Genomic DNA, 24,548 nt, shown 5'->3' with positions numbered 1-24,548 from the left:
GAAGGAGGGCATGGCAACCCCCTCCAGTATTCTTGCCTGGAAAATCCCCATGGACAGAGGAGCCTGGTGGGCTACTGTCCAGGGAGTTGCAAAGAGTTGGACATGACTGAGTGACTGAACACGTTGGGCCTTTTGCCTTAATTTGCTCCTGGATTATTACTAGTAATGTGTTCAGTCTCTCAGTTGTGTCCAACTCTTTGTGACCCCATGAACTGTAGCCTACTAGGCTTCTCAGTCTGTGGAGACTTCCAGGCAAGCATATTGGGAATGGGCTGCCATTTCCTACTCCATTTAGCAATAATACATGAACCACATTTATCCAAAGTAGGAAAAAAGAGAGCTCATGTATTGTTAAACATATTAGCCTTGATTGAGTTGCATTCTCTCTGACCCTTTTCATCTCTTCAGAAAACTGCTTCAATGTCTTTTTTTTCCCCCTGAACTTCTCTTTCTTATTCTTCTCTATGTATGCTGATGACTGAAAAGATAAGAAGAAACGAATCAGCAACTCTTAGTTCCCGAGATGACATGATCTGAGCCTTGGGTGGATGTCTGGGGAGTGACAATCTCCCCTTCCCTCCCCCCTTACTCTGAAAGTGAAAGTTGCTCAGTCATGTCTGACTCTTTGTGACCCCATGGACTATACAGTCCTTGGAATTCTCCAGGCCAGAATACTAGAGTGGGTAGCCGTTCCCTTCTCCAGGGGATCTTCCCAACCCAGAGATCAAACCCAGGTCTCCCACATTGCAGGCGAATTCTTTACCAGCTGAGCCACAAGGGAAGTCCAAGAATACTGCAGTGGGTAGCCTATCCCTTCTCCAGCAGATCTTCTTGACCCAGGAATCGAACTGGGGTCTCCTGCATTGCAGATGGATTCTTTACCAACTCAGCTATGGGGGAAACCCCCTACCTGCTTTTTATTCTCCAGACTTGAGAATATTCTTTTCCCCAATTCTGCCTGTAACAACATTCTAACTCTGAAGTCCCTTTCAGATATTTTAGGTGTTAACAGTTGCCTTTGAGGCATTTATAAGTGCTTCTTATCAACTATCTTTCCAAGGGCCACTTACTTTTATGTTATTTCTATTCTCTCTCCCTCCCCAGTCTCCCTGTCTCCTGCCTTCTTGGTTTTCCCACCCTCCCTCTAGCTCAGCAAGCCACAGTCTGCTGTGATATCACCAAGTGTGTGAGAAGGTGGTAACTGCCATGGCCACTCTAAATCCACCTGGTTCGTTTTTCTCTCACCATCTAGTTCATTATGGAGCTGATTTGTAATATCTCTTTCATGTGTCTCTTTCTAACCTTTACTGTTCCTCCTCTGTTCCATACTCTAGCATTGCTCATTTCATTTACTGCTCTAGCTTCCTAACTCACCTTCCTGCCACTCAACTTGTCTTCTATAAGTTTGCCTTCCACATCTCTGCCAAAGGATTCTCTAACATGTTTTCAAAGAAAAGTTGCATGGGAAAAGTTAAACAGCCAAGGAAGACCTTATTCAAGATTATTGCAATAGAGGTCAAGACAATGGCAAGTGAACTCTGCTGTAACAAAAGACTGAGACTTTTCGAGAACTGGGGTGAACAAGTGGAAAAGTACTGGAGGACTTGAGTCAATTTGATTAGGCTGTCTGTGTTTGCTAATTGTCACTTATTAGCCATCTATTGAGGCTAGGAACACGAGTACTATCTTTCATGAATGACTGCATTTCTTTCCTGTTGGTTTATTTTTAATGTATCTGTTTCCAGTTTTTTATTCATCTTATTTCTATTATTTTTTGTTATTTTTTGGCCATGTCACATGGCATGTGGAATCTCAGTTCCCTAACCAAGGATTGAACCTGGGCACCCTACAGTGGAAGCATGGAGTCCTAACCACTACACTACCAAGGAAGTCTCCAACAATTACATTTCAAAGAGATGGATCCGAGTGTTAGGGAATGACATCCAGGGTTGTTCTTTGGAAATGACGTCCAGGGTTGTAGAACCAGCATACAGCTGGGAAAAGATTTACCTCTCAAAAGGGCAGAGAAATAATTTATAATTGCAAGTTTTCCAAAGTAAGTACTGGGGACTTTTCTGAAGGTCCAGTAGCTAAGACTCTGCACTCCCAATGTAGGGAACCCAAGTTCAATCTCTGGTCAAGAAACTAGATTCGGCATGTCACAGCTAAGACCCAGCACAGCCAAATAAATAAAATATATATTTTTTAAAATAAAGTACTCTATAAATGGGAGATGAGGGCCATTCAGTCTGGGAAAAGCTTGTCCAAAGTGTAGTCAAGTTGAGGGCAACATTAAGCCCAACTTTAGTCAATATCAATCTGAAACCATTTTGTGCTGCAGACTTTTGCTCATCTGCCAATCCTTTTGAGAATAAAGTGCCAGCTCCTTAACATAAACAAACCAACCTCTGGCCGTGGCCTCAGCCCTTTTTACTCTGCACCTCCCTAACTTCCCCAATCCTGAGCATTTGCTGCTTTTCATGCCTTGGTTTCTTAGAGTCTAAGGATGATCTAAGATTTAGAGAAGTCCTTTTGTCTAGAAAAACTCTTGTGTCTTCTGTCAAATGTCACTGTTTTCTTTACTTGGGAAATACCTCCTTAGGGGAGTGGATCCTGCATTGTGGTCCTGAGTGCGCCTGGTTCTGGGCTATCAGCATTCTCAGTACAGTGCGTATCATCAGTAGGGTGTCTTTACGTCACTCCCCTTTTCCCACTCTCCTATAACACCTTGAGGGCGGGAAGTGTGTCTTTCTTGGTATTGTATGCCCAACTCCTGGCATGGGAGTCTGGCATGAGACTGTCCCTGGCACGAGAAAATCCTTAAAACTTGTTTGTTGACTAATTAAGTGTATGATTTGTAGACCTGAAAAATATTTTGGCACAATCCTTTATATATACAATACATGTTTGCCAAATTAGATGAATATGAATACCATAAGTTGTTATTCAAGATTATTACTGCCAGAGTGTTTAAAAAGAAAAGTGACTTGCCTGTTCCTTGGGTGGCCTTCTTCAGTTGTATACCATCAGGATAAATAGCAGAATTTGACCTGTAGTTTGAAACCCACACTGGTAGAGAACCTGCTGGTTTCTGGAAAGCACATCTTCAAAATATCATCATTGAATCAAATGCAATGAAAACTACATAGTGACTTTTGTCTTATGGGTGACATTTTAAATTAACTGTGGAGAGGACTCGGTTCAGCTCAAGCCGTGAAGTTCAAACTCTAGGATTATTTTTCATCACAAGCACCAGGGGTTGTGAAACCTTTGACAGACCCAGGCACCGCACGGTGGGATAGAAAGGTCTCAGAGTGTTATGTTTCCTTTTGAATGCTAATACGCCTATTAATTTTCCCTCTTAGTTCCAGGTGAACAGTAGGCAGGTAACAATGACAGGTTGTTGTACGATAAACCTGTGGTATGCGGGGAGAAAATTGGACTGAACTATTGCCAACTCGTTCTGTCTAATTATCATCAGCCATCAAGTTAGAATTTTCGTGCCCTGATAACCTTGACACATTCAGAACTAATGAGGTGACATGGAAAGATTCCAGGTGTCCCTTGCCATCCTCCCTTAGGGCTGTCCTCTCTCTGGTCCACGACCTCCCCTCCTTGATGTTCCCCTCCAGCCCCTTACCATCTTGTTGATTTTTTGAATAGTGGTTACACTCTGGCTAAGAAAGCAAATAATGTTTGTTTTTCTGTATGTCAATATTTTCTGGTAATAGCAAAGTATCTGTCTGGGGGAAACTCAGAACAGTTTCTTTTTTCCCTCTTTGCTCTTGATTTTTTTATTTTTTTAAATCAATGGACATTACTTTTTCCCCCTAATTTATTATTATTATTATTATTTTATTTTAATTGGAGGCCAATTACGTTACAATATTGTGGTGGTTCTTGCCATACACTGACATGAATCAGCCATGGGTGTACATGTGTTCCCCATCCTGACCCCCCTTCCACCATCCCAGCTCTCAGGGTCATCCCAGTGCACCAGCCCTGAGCACCCTGAAACATGTATATTATCATATGTGAAATAGATCGCCAGTCCAGGTTTGATGCATGAAATAGACATTAGTTTTTAGATTTACAGAAAAATGAAGTCACAGTGGAGTTCCATGATCCCCTCAACCACCCTCCAGCCTCCAGTCCACATAGTTCCTCCTACTGTTCACATCCTGTGTGAGAGTGGTACATTGTTAGAATTGATGCAAAAGCAACAGTGTATTCTTATTAACTAAAACCCATACTTAACAATAGGATTCATTCTTGTGTCCTACAGTTTTATGGGTTTTCACAGAGGTATGACGTGTGTCCACCTTGACAGTATCATGCAGAACAGTTTCACTGCTCAAACTATCCCCCGTGCTTCACCCGTTCATCAGTCCCTCCCTGAAAGTCCCAGGCAACCACAGATCTGTTTGCTATCTCCTTGGATTTGCCTTTGCCAGAATTCCACATAGTTGGAATCGTGCAGTATGTGGCCATTTCAGACTGGCTTCTTTCCTAACAGCATACATTTAAGTTTCCTCTATTATCTTTTATGGCTTGGAAACTCTTTTCTCTTTGCTCAGTAACGCTCTATTGTGTGATAACCACTGTGTTTATCCTTCCACCTATCAAAGAATATCTCGGTTGCTTCAAAGTTTCAGCAGTTATAAATAAAGATGCTATGAACATTCATGGGCAAATTTTTGTGGGGGCCTAGTTTTCAACTCATTTAGGTAAATACCAAGCAGTTCAATTGCTGGATCACACGGTAAGGGTTTGTATAATTTTGTAAGAAACTGCTAAGCTGTCTTCCAAAGAGGTTCTCTTCCAAAGAGCCTCCAAAGAGGCTCTACCATTTTGCATTCCCGCCAACAACGAGAGTTCCTGTTGCTCCAGGTTTTCACTGGCATTTGGGATTGTCCATTTTTTTCTATTTTATCTGTCCTAGTAGATGTGTAATAGTGTCACGTTGTTGATTTAATTTTCAATTCTCTAATAACATATGAATGGAAAGCCCAGTGGTTTAGTGGTAAAAATCTGCCTGCAGTGTGGGAGCTTTGCAGATTTTGGTTCAATCTTCAGGTCAGGAAGATACCCTGGAGCAGGAAATGACAACCCACTCCAATATTTTTGCCTGGGAAAATCCATGGACAAAGGAGCCCGATGGGCTACAGTCCATGGGATTACAGAAGAGTCAGATGTGACTTAGTGACTAATCAACAACCCTAACATACTACCTTAAACATATTTTTCATATGCTTATTTGTTATCTGTGCATGCTGTTAGGTGAGATGTCAGTTCAGATCTTTTGTCCACTTTTTAATTGACTCTTATTGTTGAGTTTTAAGAGTTCTTTGCATATTTTGAATGTTGCTCTTTTATCAGGTATATGTTTTGCCAATATTTTTCCCCACTCTGTCTTGTCTTTTTGTTTTCTTAACAGTGCCTTTCACAGAGCAGAAGTTTTTATTTTGAGTCCAAGTCATCAACTTTTTCTATTATGGATCATGCTTTTGATGTTATTTCTATTATAAAATATAACTACCAAACCCAAGCTTACCTGGCTTCTCTCCTATCTTATTTTCTAGGGAAAAATTTCTTTTTCAGACTGTTTGCCTCTTACGACTGTGTATTATTGTTTTTTTGTTGCTCAGTTGTGTCTGACTCCTTGTGACCCCATGGACTGCTGCTGCATGCCAGCTCCTCTGTCCTTCACTGTCTCCCAGAGTTTGCTCAAACTCATGTCCACTGCATCCGTGATGCTATCTAACCATCTCATCCTCTGCCACCCCCTTCTCCTCCTGCCCTTGATCTTTCCCAGCATCAGGGTCTTTTTAAAACTGCTTATAAATTGATAGATAGCAAAGATTTGACAAACTGTATTGATTATGTCAGTAAACCAAAAATTAATGCTTAAGGAAATGTCAGCCTTTTAAAAGTGTATCTCTGAAGAGTGTTAGCATAAACTACATTCATTTTAAGATTATCTGTGTATTTGATGGTTTTGCCCATAAAGTTCAGAATGCGTTTCTGTTTTACAAATTTTTAACCCTGTTGTTACATTTATTGTTCTTTTCAGAAAGCAGCAACCTTTTTATTTAGCCTTACAGAGCCTTTGCAATTCTCTTATTTTTCTGTGTATATTTAGAGCTTAAAATCCCATCTTTGTAAACCTTTGCAGTTTCTGAGACACTTTTCCCTAAGGTCTCACACCTTCTTTTAATGATCCCATTGAAGATATCTTTGTTTGTGATTTGAATAGGTAAATAGCTCCTTTAGCTGCAACTCTGTTTGAACAGGGATTGCACTATAATTGCTCATGTGTCAGATAATTAAATCCCTTCTTTCTTTTTAAATGCTGAGCTCTCAGCCCTTTCTTTCCATCGTGATACCTTGTTGAACACATCACAGTGTCTTGCAGGGAATGAATTAGCTGCTGTGCAGTTTCTCCCTTTTATAAATCTCAGTAACAGTTTCACGTGGATTTTATGGCAAAGGTGGCTCTTTCTTGCTTTGGCTCCGAGGCTCTTTGCTTGTGTCATGAAGCAGCCAGCTGTGATTCCCTGCAGGTTTGGTTGATTTTTTCATGTATACGCTTTGGTTTAGGCTCTGGCCTTTAGAAGCTTTGGTGCAATATCATCTGCTGTAGAAGTCACTACATTTGATCTGCTGAAAGTGACTTTATGAATCGCGGGTACATGTTGATATGGAATTAGAAGAAATCCATGAATTTAATAAGGCTTATGGGAATGAGTATAGAATTGATTTGCGGATACTGTGTTCTGCAGACACTGACGTCTTTAATCCTCACCATGATCCAGGTACCATGATATCTGTCTTTGCATGGAGACTTCACATACTATATGGGAGAATAATCAAGGATAAGTTCATTGAGTACTCAAAATGATCAGAAACGTCTGCCATTCTGATTTTTCTAAATAGTTATTTACCAAGAATAAACAAACATTAAAATGAATGTCTTAATGTAGTTTAAACCTATCCCAGCAAAAACTACCAGATTAATGATATCAAATGTTGAAGCCCAAAACTAATGTTAAGTAAATGCTCTATCAAAAATCTGAGGGAAATACTTTTAATATCTTGTGCATCTGACATAAGGAACTTTTTCCAGTTCAAGTAAAACCATGGTTTCACATTCAGTTTGTGCTGTCAATTAGCTCATCAGCTCCATGTGGGAAATTCTAACGCAGTCATTTTAATAGCAAAACCAATCACATGACTGTCCGTAATGATTCTGATTAAAGTCAGATATACTCTTGCTGCCTCGACTGCCCCCATAATCCTGCTCACAATGTTTTAGTAGCATGTAGTTCTTTATAACGTGAGAAGTAGTTTAATTCTGTGACTCTTACATTGCAGATACGGTTAGAACTTATCAACAGCTTGACTTATCACAGTCTCAGAAGCTGGCCTATTGGGAAAGGAAGGGAATGGCATTCCTTTAAAAGTAAAAAGGGAAAGGGAATGGCGTGTCTTTAGTGACCCCACCCCTGCCAGGTATGTTTCTGAAGCATATGTGTGTCTTGACTCATAGTTTCTGAGTCCCAGGGCCATACTCCTTTGTCCCAGACTGAACTTGCTCTCCTTGGCCTTGCTTCCGGAGGGTCCCAGCCTCTCCCCGGTTCTTGTGTAGCTCTGGGTGTAGGACTTTTCACTCTGCCCTCACTCCTCGGTCAGCCTGTCACCAGTTTCTGGCTCCACTGCTCTGAACTCAGTGTTGAAAGGAGAGACTCCATCACCTGTGAGGCCCAGGATTAATGAGAAGGAGGAATAATGCAGGAGACGGGCTCTCTGGTCAGAGAAGCCTGGGATGAAACCTGGGTGCTCCATGTGGTAGCTATGACCTTTCAGGGCATGTTACCTCATCTTCCTGAGACTAGGTTTCCTCATTTTATAAATTGGGCTAGTGATATCCACCTCTTAGGATTGTGGTAAAGATTAAATAACACGTAAAACAAGTACATGGTTTGTGTTCAATACCTTGTCTTCTTTTCCTCTTCCCATCCTCCTCTGCCTCCTTCCCACCCTGCTCTTCCTTTTCTTCCTCGTGTCATTCTTGCTCCTCCTTCTTCATATCACATAATCATTACTGTCTTTTCCCTCTTTTGTTGCTCAGTCACTCAGTCATGTCTGACTCTTGGCAACCCCATGGACTGCAGCACGCCAGGCTTCTCTGTCCTTCACTATCTCCCGGAGTTTGCTCAGACTCATGTCCATTGAGTCAGTGATGCCATCCAAACATCTCATCCTCTGCCGCCCCCTTCTCCTCCTGCCCTCAGTCCTTCCCAACCTCAAGATCTTTTCCAGTGAGTCAACTCTCACATCAGGTGGCCAGAGTATTGAAGCTTCAGCTTCAGCATCAGTCCTTCCAATAAATATTCAGGGTTGATTTCCTTTATGATTAACTGGTTTGATCTCCTTGCAGTCCAAGGGACTCTCAAGAGTCTTTTCCAGCACCGCAATTCAAAAGCACCAATTCTTCAATGCTCAGCCTTCTTTATGGCCCAACTCTCACATCCAAACATGACGACTGGAAAGACCATAGCTTTGACTATATGGACCATTGTTGTAATATCTCTGCTTTTTAATATGCTATCGAGGTGTAGCTTTAAATATACTATGGTTTAGCGCATGCTCCCAGAATAAACATATGCACAAAGTCTGTTCTGGCACAGTTGGCTAGTCCAAAGGTGGAGATGGGATTCACTAATAGGAGAAAACGAATGACTTCAGCTGCCCTCCTCCTGCTATCATTGTTTCTTCTCCAAACCACCAGGCTGAGGTTCAGAACAGCTGTGTGAGGATGATCACTCCTCACTCAGTCCAGCAGAAGAGTTTTGCATATGGGAACCCATGAAGTTTGCAGTTTTGTTCACCTCAGATTCCTGCACATTGTGAATTCACTGACCTGAATGCAGCTTGCTCACACTCCTGTGGTGGAACCAGAATAAAATGGCTACAGAGATCTTGGGGAGTGGGGGGGGGGGCTTCATTTCAGACTTGGTCCCTAAGGATCTTTTGTCTTTCTTCAGTCAAATAGCTTATTGTCTCGAGGAAGCACTTGAGTTGTCTTTTGCATCATATTTCTGACTCTTTAAAAATGTTTATCAAGTTTTCTTAAGGTGGCTCATATGTTAAAGAATCCACCTACAATGCAGGGGACCTAGCTTGGAAAGATCCCCTGGAGGAGGGCATGACAATCCCCTCCAGTATTCTTGTCTGGAGAATCCCATGGACAGTGGAGCCTGGTAGACTACAGTCCCTGGGGTCGCATAGAGATGGACCGACTGAGTGACTAACATACGTACACACACACTCTGAAAAATATTTTATAAGTTTTCTGAAAACTATAGGAATTTTCTATGTAATTGCCTCTAAAAACTTTGGTTTTCAATGTTTTGGGCAGTTCAGTTCCATATATAGATATCTGAGCCTACATCAGGTTTATTTCCTGACTCTGTTCATCAATTGTGCTGAAATATATATTTTAGAAACCATATTTCATATATTTTCTTTTAGTGCATATATACTTTAGAAGTTTCTTATAGATAAAAGAGTATACTTGTGTACTGGTTGCTAGAAAATTTTGAATTTGTTAAAGATGAATGGTGTTAATTTATTCACTACTTGACATAAATTTGCATAATGACTTCAACTAGTCCTAACTTCAAGTGTAGAAGACAAAATTAATTAGCATGACCTGTTGGCATTTTATTTCAGACATAAAATCTGGAGCATGCGATGTGAAATATATAATGGATTTCTCAACCAATTAATTTAATCACCTTCTGGATTATGAGGCATTTAAACAAGCAGAGATAGGGAAAGGAGGTTAATGGAGGCCATGGTGAAGCCTGAGAAGGAAGCTAGGGTGGTGCTTGTGTTTTAGCTATAGAGAGGTAATTGGTAGTATAATTTTCTCAGGGCTGAGAATCACCGGTCAACTCGACAATATCTTCCCTATTTCTGTTACCTGTATTTGTCACAGTTTTGTCATTGTCTTAGTCTGCTTGGGCTGCTGTAACAAAATACTAGCTTGGTGACTTAAACAATGGAGATCTATTTTCTCTCAGTCCTGGAGGCTGGAAAGTCTATGATCAAGGACTTGGTTGATTTGGCCAATTTGGTTTCTGGTAAGAGTGCTCCTCCTGGCTTGTACACTGCTGGGTTCATGCTGTGTTCCCAAAGCGGGAGAGAGAGAGCATGCGAGTGCTCTGTGGCATCTCTTCTTCCAAGGGCACTAATCCCATCATGAAGGCCCCACCTTCAATGGCCCCATCTAACTATAATTACCTCCCAAAGAAGGCACATTTCCAGTTACCATTGTATTTGGGTTAGGACCTCAACATATGAATTTGGGGGGCACAATCATTCAATTTATGACTATAATGTTAGCTCAGGTTTCAAACATGTTAAAACTCAGATGCTTCTTAAAGGATTAACCCTTTAGTTAATTATTATTCATTTATACTAAAGTGCCAAGAAGGATCTGAAAGTAAATTTTGATAGAAGGAGAGTCAGAGAAGTCATTAAGAAAGGTAGGATATAGAGTAAGGGAAATAAATTTGTCCTCAGTCAACCAAGGAATACTATTGCTAGAAATTAGGAAGTACATTGGATCCAGCTAGGTAGGGGCAAAGACCAAAGATGTTTTGTTTGTTGGATTTTTGCATTACTTGTGGGATGATTAACACATGGATGGTTTTGACATATATTACATCTGGTACTAAGGACATTCAACTTTTTGGTTCTACAGAGAACAAAACCATAATGCTCATTAGCCACATATGTTTCTATAAACTTTAATTGCATAAGATAAAAATTCAGTTTCTCAGTCACGCAAGCCACATTTCAAGGACTTAGTTTAACATGTGGCTGGTGGCTCCTGTATTGGATATACAGAACGGTCTGTTGGACATTGCTTCTCTAGAGACTTCTGAGGCCCAGACAATGCAGAGTGGTAATCCTCCTGCTTATTATATAAACACACCCACAAACAAATACACATGCCATGATGAGCCATGAAGTTATGACTGCTCAATGTGCCTGGTGTCCATTACTAGAGACGGATTGCAACAGCAGGTTTCATGGAGCTTTAGATGACTTCTCTACTTTTTCCTATTTGATACTAATTTAGAATTTTTTTAAATTCACAGAAAACATTACAGAGAATATACAGTGAACTTTGGCACCACTATCATTAAAATCAATTACCACAGATAGGTTGTATTTCTTATTTTCAATTCTGAAATACTATACACAGAAGTATACATAAACGCACATACAAATACTTATTCTGTTCATAAATGTTCATATATATATATATAAATATACCTATATATATATATATACACCTATACCCATATACATATATATACACACATATGTATGTGTATATAATGCATAGACTTAAAGATTAATAGTAGATGGACATTCATGTACCTCCCACCCAGATTAAGAAGCAGAACAAATAGCTCCCCTTACTCGTCTTCTGCCAAGATAATCCCAGTATGCTGACTTCTCTGTTTGCCATTCTCTTCATATGTATGTATTTACCATCAATATATGCATCCCTCATTCAGATACAGCAGTTTTGAAAAATCAAGTAGCAATCTTAAACCTCCCTGTGCAAGGAAGTGATGATGCTTTCACTTTTAGATGAAGGCTCTCAAGATCGGGAAAGAATCTCAGGAATAGTGTCTGGCTTCAGCTACCCTGGTGGCAGAGACCTGGGTTCAATATCTGGGAGGATCTCTTGGAGAAGGGAATGGCTACCCACTCCAGTATTCTTGCCTGGAGAATTTCATGGACAGAGGAGCCATAATCCATGGGATCACAAAGAGTTGGACACAACTGAGCAACTAACACTTTTCAGCTTCCCCAAGAGTACCTGTGTGCCCATTCTATGAGGTTTAGTGGGCAAGGTCATGATTGCATTCTGGGAAGCATTTGGCAAGGTATTAGGTTGGGTTCTAGTTCATGTGGAACTGTCGTCATAAGGAATGGACTTCTTTGAATTTTTCTCCTTCACCAAGACCTAACTGTTGCTCTCAAGAACAGGTTAAGGCAGAGCAAATCTTGGGGTGATAGAAAACTTGTTCAGATTCACTTAGACATTCTGTCTTTAGGTTGAAAAATAACTCTCCTGTGATGGTGAGACTTGGTGATGACAGCTGTCTACATCTCGGCCTGTTGAGTCACTGTGCTCTGATATATCTGTCACCCTTGAATCCTCTAGCCCCATCCCCTTGGAGGGTTTTTTTTTTTTCTTTATTAGATTCCCCATTATATCCCATGCAGTCCTCATTCTTGTTCCACATTCAACTTTTGTTGGTGCAAGTTATGCAGTGACTTTTTAGTAGAGGACAGAGACATTACATTGCCAACAAAGGTCCGTCTGGTCAAGGCTGTGGTTTTTCCAGTGGTCATGTATGGATGTGAGAGTTGGACTATGAAGAAAGCTGAGCACCAAAAAATTGATGCTTTTAAACTGTGGTGTTGGAGAAGTCTCTTGAGAGTTCCTTGGACTGCAAGGAGATCCAACCAGTTCATCCTGAAGGAGATCAGTCCTGGGTGTTCATTGGAAGGACTGATGCTGAAGCTGAAACTCCAATACTTTGGCCACCTCATGCGAAGAGTTGACTCATTGGAAAAGTTTCTGATGCTGGGAGGGATTGGGGGCAGGAGGAGAAAGGGGCAACAGAGGATGAGATGGAGATGGCTAGATGGCATCACCGACTCGATGGACATGAGTTTGGGTAAACTCCGGGAGTTGGTGGTGGAGAGGGAGGCCTGGCGTGCTGCGATTCATGGGGTTGCAAAGAGTCAGACACAACTGAGCAACTGAACTGAACTGAACTGATGTCCTTTATTTAGTCCTTGAACTTGTTTGGTAGTTTGAATTATGTGTAAAAGTCTTAGAATTCTGAACCCATTGCTTCCTTGCTTCTGTGACTGTGCAATTGCCTTTGAGACATTTAAAACTGCCTAATCCCCATTTTCTTTGCCATCTAGTTTTTCCTCTTTGGAAATTTGTAGACCCCTCTCTTTGTTCCCAATATTCTTAAATTTCAAAGTAAAATGTCTTCCTGTTGTCCTTTAGGTATTGTGAATGTTGGGCAGTGCAAGTTGGAAACTGATGTTCTTCAGTTCTAAGAAATAGTCTTGATTTTTGTTTGTTTCTGATAATTACTTCTATTTCTGATTTTTGGAACTCCTATTATTGGAAAGTTGGACCACTGGGCCAGTCTTATTTTCCTTACCTTTTCTTATACCTCTTTTTATTTCTTCTCTTCTTTTGTAAAGATTTCTTCACCTTCATCTTCTAACCCTTCTATTAAACTCCATTCTATCAAATTTCAAGGACCTATTTGTTCTTTGAATAATGATCTATTTTCTTCTTCATATTCTTCATCTTTTAATATAATCATATTTATATTTCATGGAGGGAATATTCTCTCTTAACTCTCTGAGGATTCCCCAGAGAAGACTCTTCAGATCTCTTTCTAAGAATGTATGGTCTGGCTACCAGCTTTCTGGAAAGTTGAGTGAGAGAAACAAGTTGGGTATCTCTGCATTCTGTAGATGATTAGTTAATCCCGATTTTCAATAAAGTAACTGTGCCTAACCAAGAGTAGGTGGTAGAATCTAGTGATTCAATATCCAGTGATTCTTATTTTAGCTGCAAATGATGTTTCTGGGTAGCGCATCTTCTGACGGTTTTGCAGTGTAAATTGTGGTGGTTCTTATCCACCCCCACACATAGTTTAGAATTAGACTGTCTAGGGGCTCTGAGTCAGTTATGAGTTTTCCATGTGCTTTAACCATTGCCATTTTCTCCTCACTGTTTCTTCTCTCTTTTTGTTGGTTTATATCTTTTTTAAAATGCATGTGCTGTAATTTAGTAGCATTTCTGGCACAAGAGAAGTAAGTGCGTTAAATCTGCCTTCTTAATCTAGAAATCAGCTTTTTCGTTATTGCTTAGTTAGAAATTATAAATTCCATTTGAGCCCTGCAATAAAAGTTCCATTATGTAGGTTGAGTATTGGCTGATGCTTATTGCAGTCAAATAAAATCTCTAACACTAAAATAAGATGAATCATCAAGATCAGTAATGCTAATGCTTGGGTGAGAAGTATTCTCACTGCTCCCAATTAAGATGAAGGAAGCTTCACTGAGGTTTGGCAATTGGTTGTCAGCAGTGTAAAAGGAAGGTGGTAATTTTACACAAGTTTCTGGTTTCTCTTCACCATTTAAAGCCTCAAACAGAAGTGTCAGATTACAGTATTTTTGTACTACAATTATCTTTTCCATCAAAGAGTAGAAGTTAATTTTAAATAAGCAGAATATAACTTACAGAATTACTACCAGCTAATCCTTGTGGCATGATACATTGAAAAATAGATTTTTGGTCATATCCAATTTTATAGCTCAAGAGGCTCAAAAGTTAGTAAAGGGAGTGAGGGAGAATAACATTGATCTTCTGGATAATATTCATTTTTAAATATAGTATTGCATTTAATCTTCCCAAAATCCTAGAAGATACCTATCCTAAATCCTATAGCCTTCAATCCAAGGATCAAGTTCAGTTCAGTTCAGTCGCTCAGTCATGTCTGACTCTTTGTGACCCCATGGACGGCAGAACACCGGGCTTCCCTGTCCATCACCAACTCCTGGAGTTTACTCAAACTCATGTCCATCGAGTCGGTGATGCCATCCAACCATCTTATCCTCTGTCGTCCCCTTCTCCTCCCACCTTCAGTCTTTCCCAACATCAGGTTCTTTTCAAATGAGTCAGTTCTTTGCATCAGGTGGCCAAAGTATTGGAGTTTCAACTTCAGCATCAGTCCTTCCAATGAATATTCAGACTAATTTCCTTTGGGATGGACTGGTGGGATCTCCTTGCAGTCCAAGGGACTCTTAAGAGTCTTTTCCAAAACTATAGTTCAAAAACATCAATTCTTCGTTGCTCAGCTTTCTTTATAACCCAACTCTCACATCCATACATGACTACTGGAAAAACCACAGCTTTGACTAGACAGACCTTTGTTGGCAAAGTAATGTCTCTGCTTTTTAATATGCTGTCTAGGATCAAAGGATCAAAGGAATTAAGGAAGTTTTAAGACTAAACAGCTAACATGAGTCATTTGTAAGACCAGAGCACTGGGCTATGAATCCAAAAGAGAATGACCATAAATTCTTTCTAGTGCATAGTAGTACTTTCATAGGATAAATTTGACAATTGCCAGTAATTATGCTATGAAATTGTGATATAGGATGCCGTTTTCCTTTTTTTAATCCCAATTGAACAGCTAATATCGATCAAATACAATTTCTCTTAATTAGCTTCTTGAGGAATCAGCAAAGTTGCTGATTTTATACTCTTAGTAGAAATGAATGACACATCTTTGAAAACTTTTTCCTAGACATTCATTATTTTGGGTCTAGAATATCCAATCTCTAAGTGTAGTTTAAAGTATCTGCTACCAAGTATATTGAATTTATGACCAGAATATCTCCAAGCATCGGTAGTAAGAAGAAGATCTGAGGTATTGACCAAATTCCTGAATTCCCATGTAACATGCCTCCTCATTTAAGTAAATAGGTAAATATTAATGGAATTTAATGTCTCTGCATTTGCACATTTGAAATTAAGAGAAAATATTATTAAACAAGATTCAGATATGGACTCTTATGGTAACTATAGTTGTATTCTGTTTCCACAATCTGTGATTTACTTTCTTGGCCAAAATTCTAGATTTTCCTCCTCATTCGTCAAAGATTAGAAATCCTTACTCTTCTCTTACTTAACTAGATCACCTTATTCGAACTTATTGAGTAGTCTAGTTGAGGATAATTACTTCAGTCACTACTTTTAGGAATCTCTTTATTGAATTTCCCTTTCATTCCTTTCAAAGATGCATGATTGCCATACTGAAGACTTTTTGGGATATTCCTAGCTATATACAAATTAAAAAAGAGAGGAAAAAGTATTTCCCCAGATTTTTGTTCCCTCAAACATGTGACATTTGCATGGTTCCTCACCTGCTTGCTTACTGTTCCTTGCTTAGCTTCTGGAAGAACAGGCAAAGGCAAGCTCCAACCTAATGCACACTGTCTACTCTCACTCCCGAATTCCTTTTTTGTCTATCCTGTACACACTTAGCTCTTAAAGACACACTTTCTCTTTCACACTTGAACAGGCTCTAGGCTTGTCTTCCTCCTCCCTCCAGCCCCTGCCCTTTTTGGAAACAAACAAACAAACAAACAAAGTTTTATTAAATATCTACCAGATATTGGGGTTGTAAAGGAAATAAGTCTTATCCCTGTGGTGAGAGAGTCCGTACTGATTCATAGGCTTACATAGCTCTACAGGGTGATGGATATCTTCCAGTTTATGTGTGTAAACCTAAAGTATGAGACAGTGGTATTGATCTTCCTAAGGAGCCAATCTAGGGGGTAATGTTGAGAAATAAATTCTATCTCTTTTTCTCTAGACCACTCTTCTCTAAAAGACCAATGGGGCTCCATATCTTTCAGAGAACCTAAAATCTACCCTCCAGGCAAGAATTAGTCCCTCTTGCCTAGTTTTCAAGTGGCTTAAGTTCATAATTTACCATAGCCAATGTTCCATATCTTATTTTTCATATGTGTGTCTTCTCTACAACTTTGTGAGTTAAGATTTTCCCATGAGTTTAAATGTATTTTATTTTCTGTATGACTCATTTTTAAAGTCCTAGCACTTTGCATTTCAGACCTACTTATCAATGATGAGGCTTTAAAAATTCAATGAGTGAAAGATTTTTAAAAATCTTTAGTGGACACCATTGTCCTGTCATCTCCTTGTTAATCTCTAGTTGGTTGATCCAAGATTTTGAAATGTTTTTTAAATCATGGGCTTAATAATATAACTATACTTATAAAATCAGAAATGTACCCATACATTTTTTGAAGTTTTGGGAAGGAGACTACTTTCATTATTTCAGACAATCCTATGGCTATATCTAAAGTAGGAGTTTCTATCTACTAAAACCATTGTGTGACATTTACTACCACCTAGAAAAGATATTTAAAGCACCTAACAGCTTCTTCTCTTTGATTTCTGAACCCCTGCTGCTACCACATTTACACTGACCATCTTTAAAATCAACTGGATTTTATAGCTGTGAACCTTCTAGAAGCGTGTTTTTTTTTTTTTTTTAAGTATTTCTTGCCTGTTTAGTTCTAGTATTGGCTACCAGGTAGCAACAGTGCCTTGAGTAGCTTGAGTCTCTTATTAGGGAACTAATAAGTGACAGAAAGATTAAGCCCCATGCATTTAAGAGGGAAAGGGGTAATGTCCAGAATCATGATTTTTTAATTCCTCTCTGGTATGTTGGCTATTGCAAATGCAGGCATGAATGATCAGTCGGCTGTGAACAGCCTCTGGCCCTGTCAGTCTACAGTTTCCATGGCATTATATTTCATGTCAGGGCCACTGAGACAAAATGCAGTGAAAGCTGGCCAGGTGGCAAGGGTCAACATGGATCATGCATGGAAAAAATATGAAAACTGCATAAGTAAAGAGACTGAGCTCATAGGAGAGGTGCCGGGAGAGAGTGAAATATCCAAAAAAGCAATAATGTTTATGAGAGGTCTTTTTCAACCGTAAAAAATGCACTTATGCCAAAATAAAAAAATCAGATATGTTATTTTGGACTTTTCTCTTTCCTTCGCCCTCAGCCATCCCACTGGGCATTCTAGTTGTGCGTGGAGACTGTGATTTGGAGACTTGCCGTATGTACATAGATCGCCTGCAGGAGGTGAGTTTCTTTAGTCAATTATTTATGCTGCTCAGTTTTCCATTTTTGTCAGTGATTACCAGCCACCTTTATTTACTTCTAAAATGAGGCATTTGGGGAGGAATGGAAAGATGGTGGCCTTATCTTTCTCATCTTTTAAGCATACACGGTGTCTTCTCCCTCCCCACCCCCACTGCTGTTTCTCCTCCTCAGGTGGTTGGAATGGGAAAGGGTTGATGGGGTTAACAACAGCACGATGCTGCTCCAGCGTGATCCATAAGTATTGCTTGGAAGTCCTTGTCTTGCCAGACGGCTCACCTGTGTTTTTTGAACTCTACAGAATTTCTAAGGGCATGATAAATAATAAAGGGGGGAGATTTGGGGTTACTTAGTCCATGGGGTCGCGAAGAGTCAGACATGACTGAGCGACTTCACTTTCACTTTACACTTTCATCATTAGAGAAGGAAATGGCAACCCACTCTAGTGTTCTTATCTGGAGAATCCCAGGGACGGGGGAGCCTGGTGGGCTGCCGTCTATGGGGTCGCAGAGAGTCGGACACGACTGAAGCGACTTAGCAATGCTTTGTATCTAGTACAAACTTCAGTCAGAGACAACTAGGTTTATTTTTTAATGTAACTTCTACAGGGAAAAAAAAAACAACTTCTATCTCAAAAGAATTTGTGTCAGAACACAAAGGAATAATCTATTATTTTTTTTCTCAATCCAGTCTTACCACTGAGAAAGAGAAAGAGGAGTCTTATATGGTACATTCCCTTGAACTGCACCTGCAAAGCCCAGAGACCCAGATCCATCACTGCAGTGGTCGTGGGTCATTTTTACAGAACTTCAAGGGAGAGTATTTAGTATCTTATCCTGAAAATGGCAAAAACAAAACAAAACAAAAAACACACACACACACATAAATAGCCATTTCTTCATCTTTGTTTCCTGGTGAAAGATGTACATTAGAATCACTTTTGGGGATGTGGTCCAGACATTTTTATTTTTAGAGCTGTTGGGTGATTTTGATAAATACCCCAACATGAGCAACTCTCTTCCAGACAACACATTACATAAGTAAATATTGCAAATAAAGAAGATGTATAGTGTTTAAAATCCCTTCGAATTTTGCAGCTCCTTAGCTTTGAACATTAGATTCTGTTTCTGTTGGTGGATATAAACTCAAGTAGGAGGCATAAAATAATGTAATAATTGCTGATTTTTCTCTTCAGCATTGTTATGGATAGAGTTGGAATTGGGAATGCAGAATATTTTGAGATAGATGCCAAACTGTGACTGTTAATAAGGGTGAGAGAAGAAAAGTCAACAAGGTTTATACTTGTGGCTTCATTTGGCTACTTTTACCAAAGATAGCTCCAGCATGTTAAAGTTTGTAAACTTCTTAGTGTGTGACTCAGGTCCAAATCAATCCTAGAACATATAGTAGGTTGTTCTTTTTTTTTTTCCCAAAATAATATTCTTTTATTGTAGATCCTCCCTCAAAAAAACCTGCAGTAAAAAAGTCATAATTGATAACAAACATTTTTTTATATATGTATAAAACACTTGGGTAACTTAAGATCCTACAATAGCAAAATATTTGACTGGTGAATTGACTGTTGAAAATTAACTTAACGGTTAGGCTCATTGCACCAATATTCAACAACTAAAAGTAGGATTAAAAAAAAAAAAGTAAAGAACAAGCACAGATAAAGAGGAAAAGTTTTAAACTTGGACTTAGACAGTAAGTTGATAAAGCCCGTGGGAAGCAGGTGTGAGGACAGAGGTACCCAGGTTTGCTGACATCTGTAAATAGAATCACTGTGCTCATTAACATGGAAGCCTGCAGAACATGACAGCGGCAACAACTTAGTTATAAAACTTTATACAGGGAGCCTGGCTCTCAGAATCTTCCTGTAAAACCTCATTAATTTCAGCCCTGTTAATTTGCACTTCGTGATCATGCAGAGATGGTCAGCGATTTTCTTTTCAGTCTATGGAATCTTGTTTGCCAAGCAACTTACTGGTATAAACACAATTATCATGACAGTATGTTTTTGGTCTTAGATAAATAAAGTCTCCCTAAGTGCCTAAAGGGACTTAAGCAGCTTATTTCACAAGCCAAAACTCCAGGTGCAAGTTAAATATGACCCCCATTAATTACAACAAAATTGCCTGTCTTTTACTTCTGGTCTTCTCTATCCTTGAAATTACACTGCTCACCTCTAAACACTGTTTAAGATTTCTAAGTTTCAGTAGCTAAATGGCCTTTCTTCTCTCAGTCTAACTTAGTGTGCTTTTATTGTTTTTGGCATTATCTTCATTGTTTAACCTTGAGGGATTGGGGGGAGTAAGATGCTTTCCAGATGGGCTTAATAATATAAAATTGGGCATTTAGTTGATGTAGTCGTGGAAGCAGCTTGTTCAAAATAATCTTAAGATATGTGGGTATGTTTTTTTTTTTTTTTTTTCATTTTCTCATTAGGACCTGCAGTCAGTTTCTTCTGGCTCCCAGAGAGTTCATTACCAGGTAACATATAATTGACTCTCCTTGTTTCTTACCTTCTGGCCAAAAGAAGTCTAGTTTTCAATTAATGTCTCATTTGAATTAGATTCCACGTCTTCCTTGAGGGATAGAATTCACTCCGAGAGCCAAGTTGAAGCTGGCATTTGGATTCTTGTGCCTTTTCCTGCAAAATGGATAATTCTAGTCTAGCACAAATTTGGGCTGTGGCTGTCCTCCGAGATTTTTTAGAGATTATAAAATGAAGTGCTTTTAGTGACAAATACTAGAAAACGCAACTCAAACTAGCTTGACGGGGAGTCTTTTGCTTTACGTCAGTACAAAGTTCAGATCCAGGGTGAATTTTGTGTACCCTTTGACCACGGTTCAAACTCCATTTTTCTGTTGGTTTTTCTGCTCTGTTCTCTTTTCTGTGAATTTTCACCCCTGGACAAGATGTTTTCCTGGTCCACGATGGCTGCCGGGAGCAACCAGGACTTGGGTTTCTCGTTCAGAACCAAGACAGTAAATTCTGTGCTTCCACAACCATCAAACCAGCTTTCTAAAATGCAATCTGATTGTCCCATCCTGGTTTCATAGATAGAATCCAATAAACCCAGCCTGCCTCTCTCCAGTAACCCACCCCCAGTCCATGGGAAAACACTCAGCTACCTTTGCCTCAGCATTCCCTGGGAGCGCAGTTTCTCCCTCACTTTCCCATCTCTGCGGTGCAGCACAGGCCTCTGCAAGCCATCCTCTTCCCATTCGGTTTCCCAGGCATGATTTAGATGCCAGCGCACAGCACCACGCCACATTGTAAGGGGTGCGTGCAAAGTGTTCTCGGTTGTCCCATAAAAGCCCTTGTCTCTGAGAAGCCCAGTACCCTTGCCAGCTGGGAGGGGTGTGTGGAAGTCACAGCACGCCAGTGACACCCTCCAAATAAATCTTCTCCTAGACCCTATATACTTCCATGTGGGAGAAGAACTTAAAATGTCTAAATCGTAATTCCTGGTAGCATCTCATTCTGGGTTTTGGTGTCTATTATACTACCCCTGAAACTGCTGGTTAAGCATCATTTTGCAAAAACAGTTTAAAGACCCCTGTGCCTTGTAGCCTCCGGGTAACTTCCTTCCCCTGTAGGTCAGTAGCTATGCCCTCAGTCAAAGCAGCCTAATTATCCTGAGGCTGGATGACAGAAGTGGCCCTGGTGTTCTTGTTTGTTTGTATGTTTATTTCTCAGAGAAAGTACCCCACTATCCCAGAATCCTGCCCTCCATCTGGCTTCAATAGAAAGGACAAAAATTCACTTAGATGTGTTTACTATGAGAAAATAAATTCTACTTCTGGGACTGTTTTTTTTTTTTACACCAATCCTTAGAAGGCAAATTTCACTGTATTTTTTAGATAGAGCACGACCTTTCTTGTATCCATTATTTGCATGTTTACCTAGAGCCAATACCTAGATATCATTTTATTTTTTTAAGTGTTTTTAAAGACTAAACTAGAGCTGATTTCTACCCTTTAAGGATTGGCACTGCTAGCCATAAGATTTCAAGTCTTTTTTAAGAATTTTTTATTGTTATACATGGTATTTTAAACCTTTACAGCTTTATCAAAGCATCTCAAACATTTCCTCTGATTAGTTTTATGATGCATTTATTATCCTGACTTATTCAACGTAGTCATTTTGGCATGAGGGTTTTGATATATGGATATTTTGTACCATGTTTTCTTTATGCCGTGTTTGTACAAGTCTGCAGATAGCAGGGGATGGTTGAGACTCTAGAATATGATAAGGACATTTATTTTATTGATTATTTGTTCATAACAACCTGCAGAAGGATTAATGGTACTTATCTATGATAAGTAATGATACTTTTCTGTATCAAAATCTTTCTGCTTTTGTTGTTTGTTTGCAGTCAGGTCAAACCCTGGTGTCAAAACTGCTGCATTATAAATGTCACTTCCAAAAGTTTGTGTACTGACCAGGTAGGATGACCAATTCAGCGATCAAAGATGAGTGTCAGGGTGTTACTTTGCACCACATACTTCCTTGAAGAGTTATAAAAAGCAGGGGCCATTTGGGTAGTAAGAGAAGGCTGGAATAAAGTTGTCTAGGGATGCCCAGAATCTGCTCTTTAAATAGGTAGTTTAACTACTATTAACTCGGGAAATGATGTTTGAACTAACATGGCTGGAGAGTAGGGAAAAGGTGGTGAGGAAATTTCCTAAGCAGATTTTCAGAAAGCTGTTTGAGGCAAGGAGTAGGGGGATATAAAAATCTTCTCATTTGGCTGAGATTACAAGCACAGACAGACAGGAGTAGGAATGAGTTGGAGGGATGGTGAATGAAGAGTTCTCTTTTAGCTGCAATAATTTTGGTCTGCCTATTAGATGCAAGAGGTTTTGGTGAGTAGACAATTGGATGTATGGCTTTCAAAGCTCGTTGAAAAATTCATCCCTCAACACAGAAATTTGAGAGTTGTTAGCAAAGGAATGCTACTTCATTGAACCTATAAGGCACTTAAGGAGAGTTTGTGTAAAGAAAAGAGCTCAGTGTCATATGTGTCTAGTGAGTGGTCAAGAAGAACACAAGGTTAAGAGAACAGTCAGTAAATAAGAGTCATGGAGACAGATGAGTGGCTGGAAAGTTGGAAGTCAAGGAGAAGATGGTATCATGAAAGCCAAAACTGAAATGTATTTCAAAAAAGGCAGAAGTGATTAAATATGTCAAATGCTAAGGGGAGGCTGAGATGGCATAGATTGATTTTGATATTTTCCTGTGCATATAAAATACATGGGCTAGAGTGCCATTCGTTTTATCCAGAAAGTGACCAAACCAACTGGCAGGAAATTTTATACTAGATCTTTTGTTTCCTAAAGCAGAAAATGGTAATATCAACGTCTCTGGTCTGGGTCAGTGAGATTAGCTAGTGACTAGGAGAAAGACCTGTAAGATGAATAGCAAAAAGCCTGAAATGCTTTCTAATGAGCTTTCTTATGTATGAGATGGAAGTAAATGTACTTGAGAATTAGCTTGCATGGAATGAATAAACATCAGTAAGTTTGAAAACTTGCAAAATTCCTGTAGGCTCACTAACTTGCAGCTGGGATTTTAGCTGACTGTTTTCTAAGGCTAGAAAAAAACTCAAGAGAAAACCAGGCTTCGGAAAGGTGTGAAGTCCCCGAGACACCTTATTAGTGAGCCGGATGGCAGTTCCTAGCCATTGAAGCAATGAAGTGCTTTGGTTTCTTCCTTTCCCAAATTCATAGTGAAATGCCAACAAAGCCCTAAGCCTCAAAATGACACCTTGTATTAACCTAACAAGGCCTTACAAGTTACACAAGAACTTATTGGCTATTTATAGCCTGCTGAAAATTCCTGCCTGTACCATCTCTGAGGTCTAAACACAAGGCGCGCGCCCCCCCACCCCATCCTAATGCAGCTCACGTAACCTGTAACTGGTAAGTTATAACTTGATAAGCAAAATGCATTGTGCTAGCAGATTCAGAGTATTCCTGAGCTTGGCAGATAAGCTAGAATTCATAGGGAAATTGAACTTTGTCTACCTATTTAATAAGATTTATCTTGAGGCCTCCTACTATGAAATGATTTCTTCTCTGCTCCCTCTCTGGACTTCATTATATCTCTTTTTAACTCCAAGTTGTAAGGTTACTAAGGAATAGAGGCAGATTCAACCATCCTAGTGATTGTCAGCTGGGGGAGATTTGTCCCTCATATGGGACATGAAATTAAAAGATGCTTGCTTCTTGGAAGACTAGCTGTGACCAACCTAGACAACATATTAAAAAGCAGAGACATTACTGACAAAGATCTGTCTAGTCAAAACTATGGTTTTTCCAGGAGTCATGTATGGATGTAAGAATTGCACCATAAAGAAAGCTGAGCACTGAAGAATTGGTGCTTTTGAATTGTGGTGTTGGAGAAGACTCTTGAGAGTCCCTTGGACTGCAAGGAGATCAAACCAGTTAATCATAAAGGAAATCAGTTCTGAATATTCGTTGGAAGGACTGATGTTGAAGCTGAAGCTCCAATACTTTGGCCACCTGATGGGAAGAACTGACTCACTGGAAAAGACCCTGATGCTGGGAAAGATTGAAGGCAGGAGAAGGGGATGACAGAGGATGAGATGGCATCACCAACACTATGGACATGAGTTTGAACAATCTCTGGGAGTTGGTAATGGACAGGGAATCCTGGCATGCTAAAGTCCATGGCGTCGCAAA

The 24,548-nt window shown here is 39.7% G+C and overlaps 1 protein-coding gene across 12 annotated transcripts in view; it reads left to right on the top strand.

Moving 5' to 3' along the window:
* DGKI (diacylglycerol kinase iota) overlaps window positions 1–24,548 on the top strand; it is a 489,355-nt gene that overhangs the window by 363,157 nt on the left and 101,650 nt on the right. For 10 of the 12 annotated variants that reach the window (XR_006334812.1, XM_043871570.1, XM_043871568.1 and 7 more), the window contains 2 exons: window positions 17,737–17,816; window positions 20,283–20,327. Coding sequence is in view for 11 of the 12 variants with exons in the window: in XM_043871570.1 (XP_043727505.1) it covers window positions 17,737–17,816; window positions 20,283–20,327 (125 nt within the window). In the remaining variant the exon portion in view is untranslated. The remainder of the gene's footprint in view (window positions 1–17,736; window positions 17,817–20,282; window positions 20,328–24,548) is intronic. The other 2 variants (XM_043871572.1, XM_043871571.1) reach the window with 1 other exon arrangement.

This window comes from Cervus elaphus, chromosome 18 (genome assembly GCF_910594005.1).
Source record: "Cervus elaphus chromosome 18, mCerEla1.1, whole genome shotgun sequence".
In the NCBI taxonomy this organism is placed as follows: Eukaryota; Metazoa; Chordata; class Mammalia; order Artiodactyla; family Cervidae; genus Cervus; species Cervus elaphus.
This window is presented reverse-complemented; position numbering and strand designations above follow the sequence as displayed.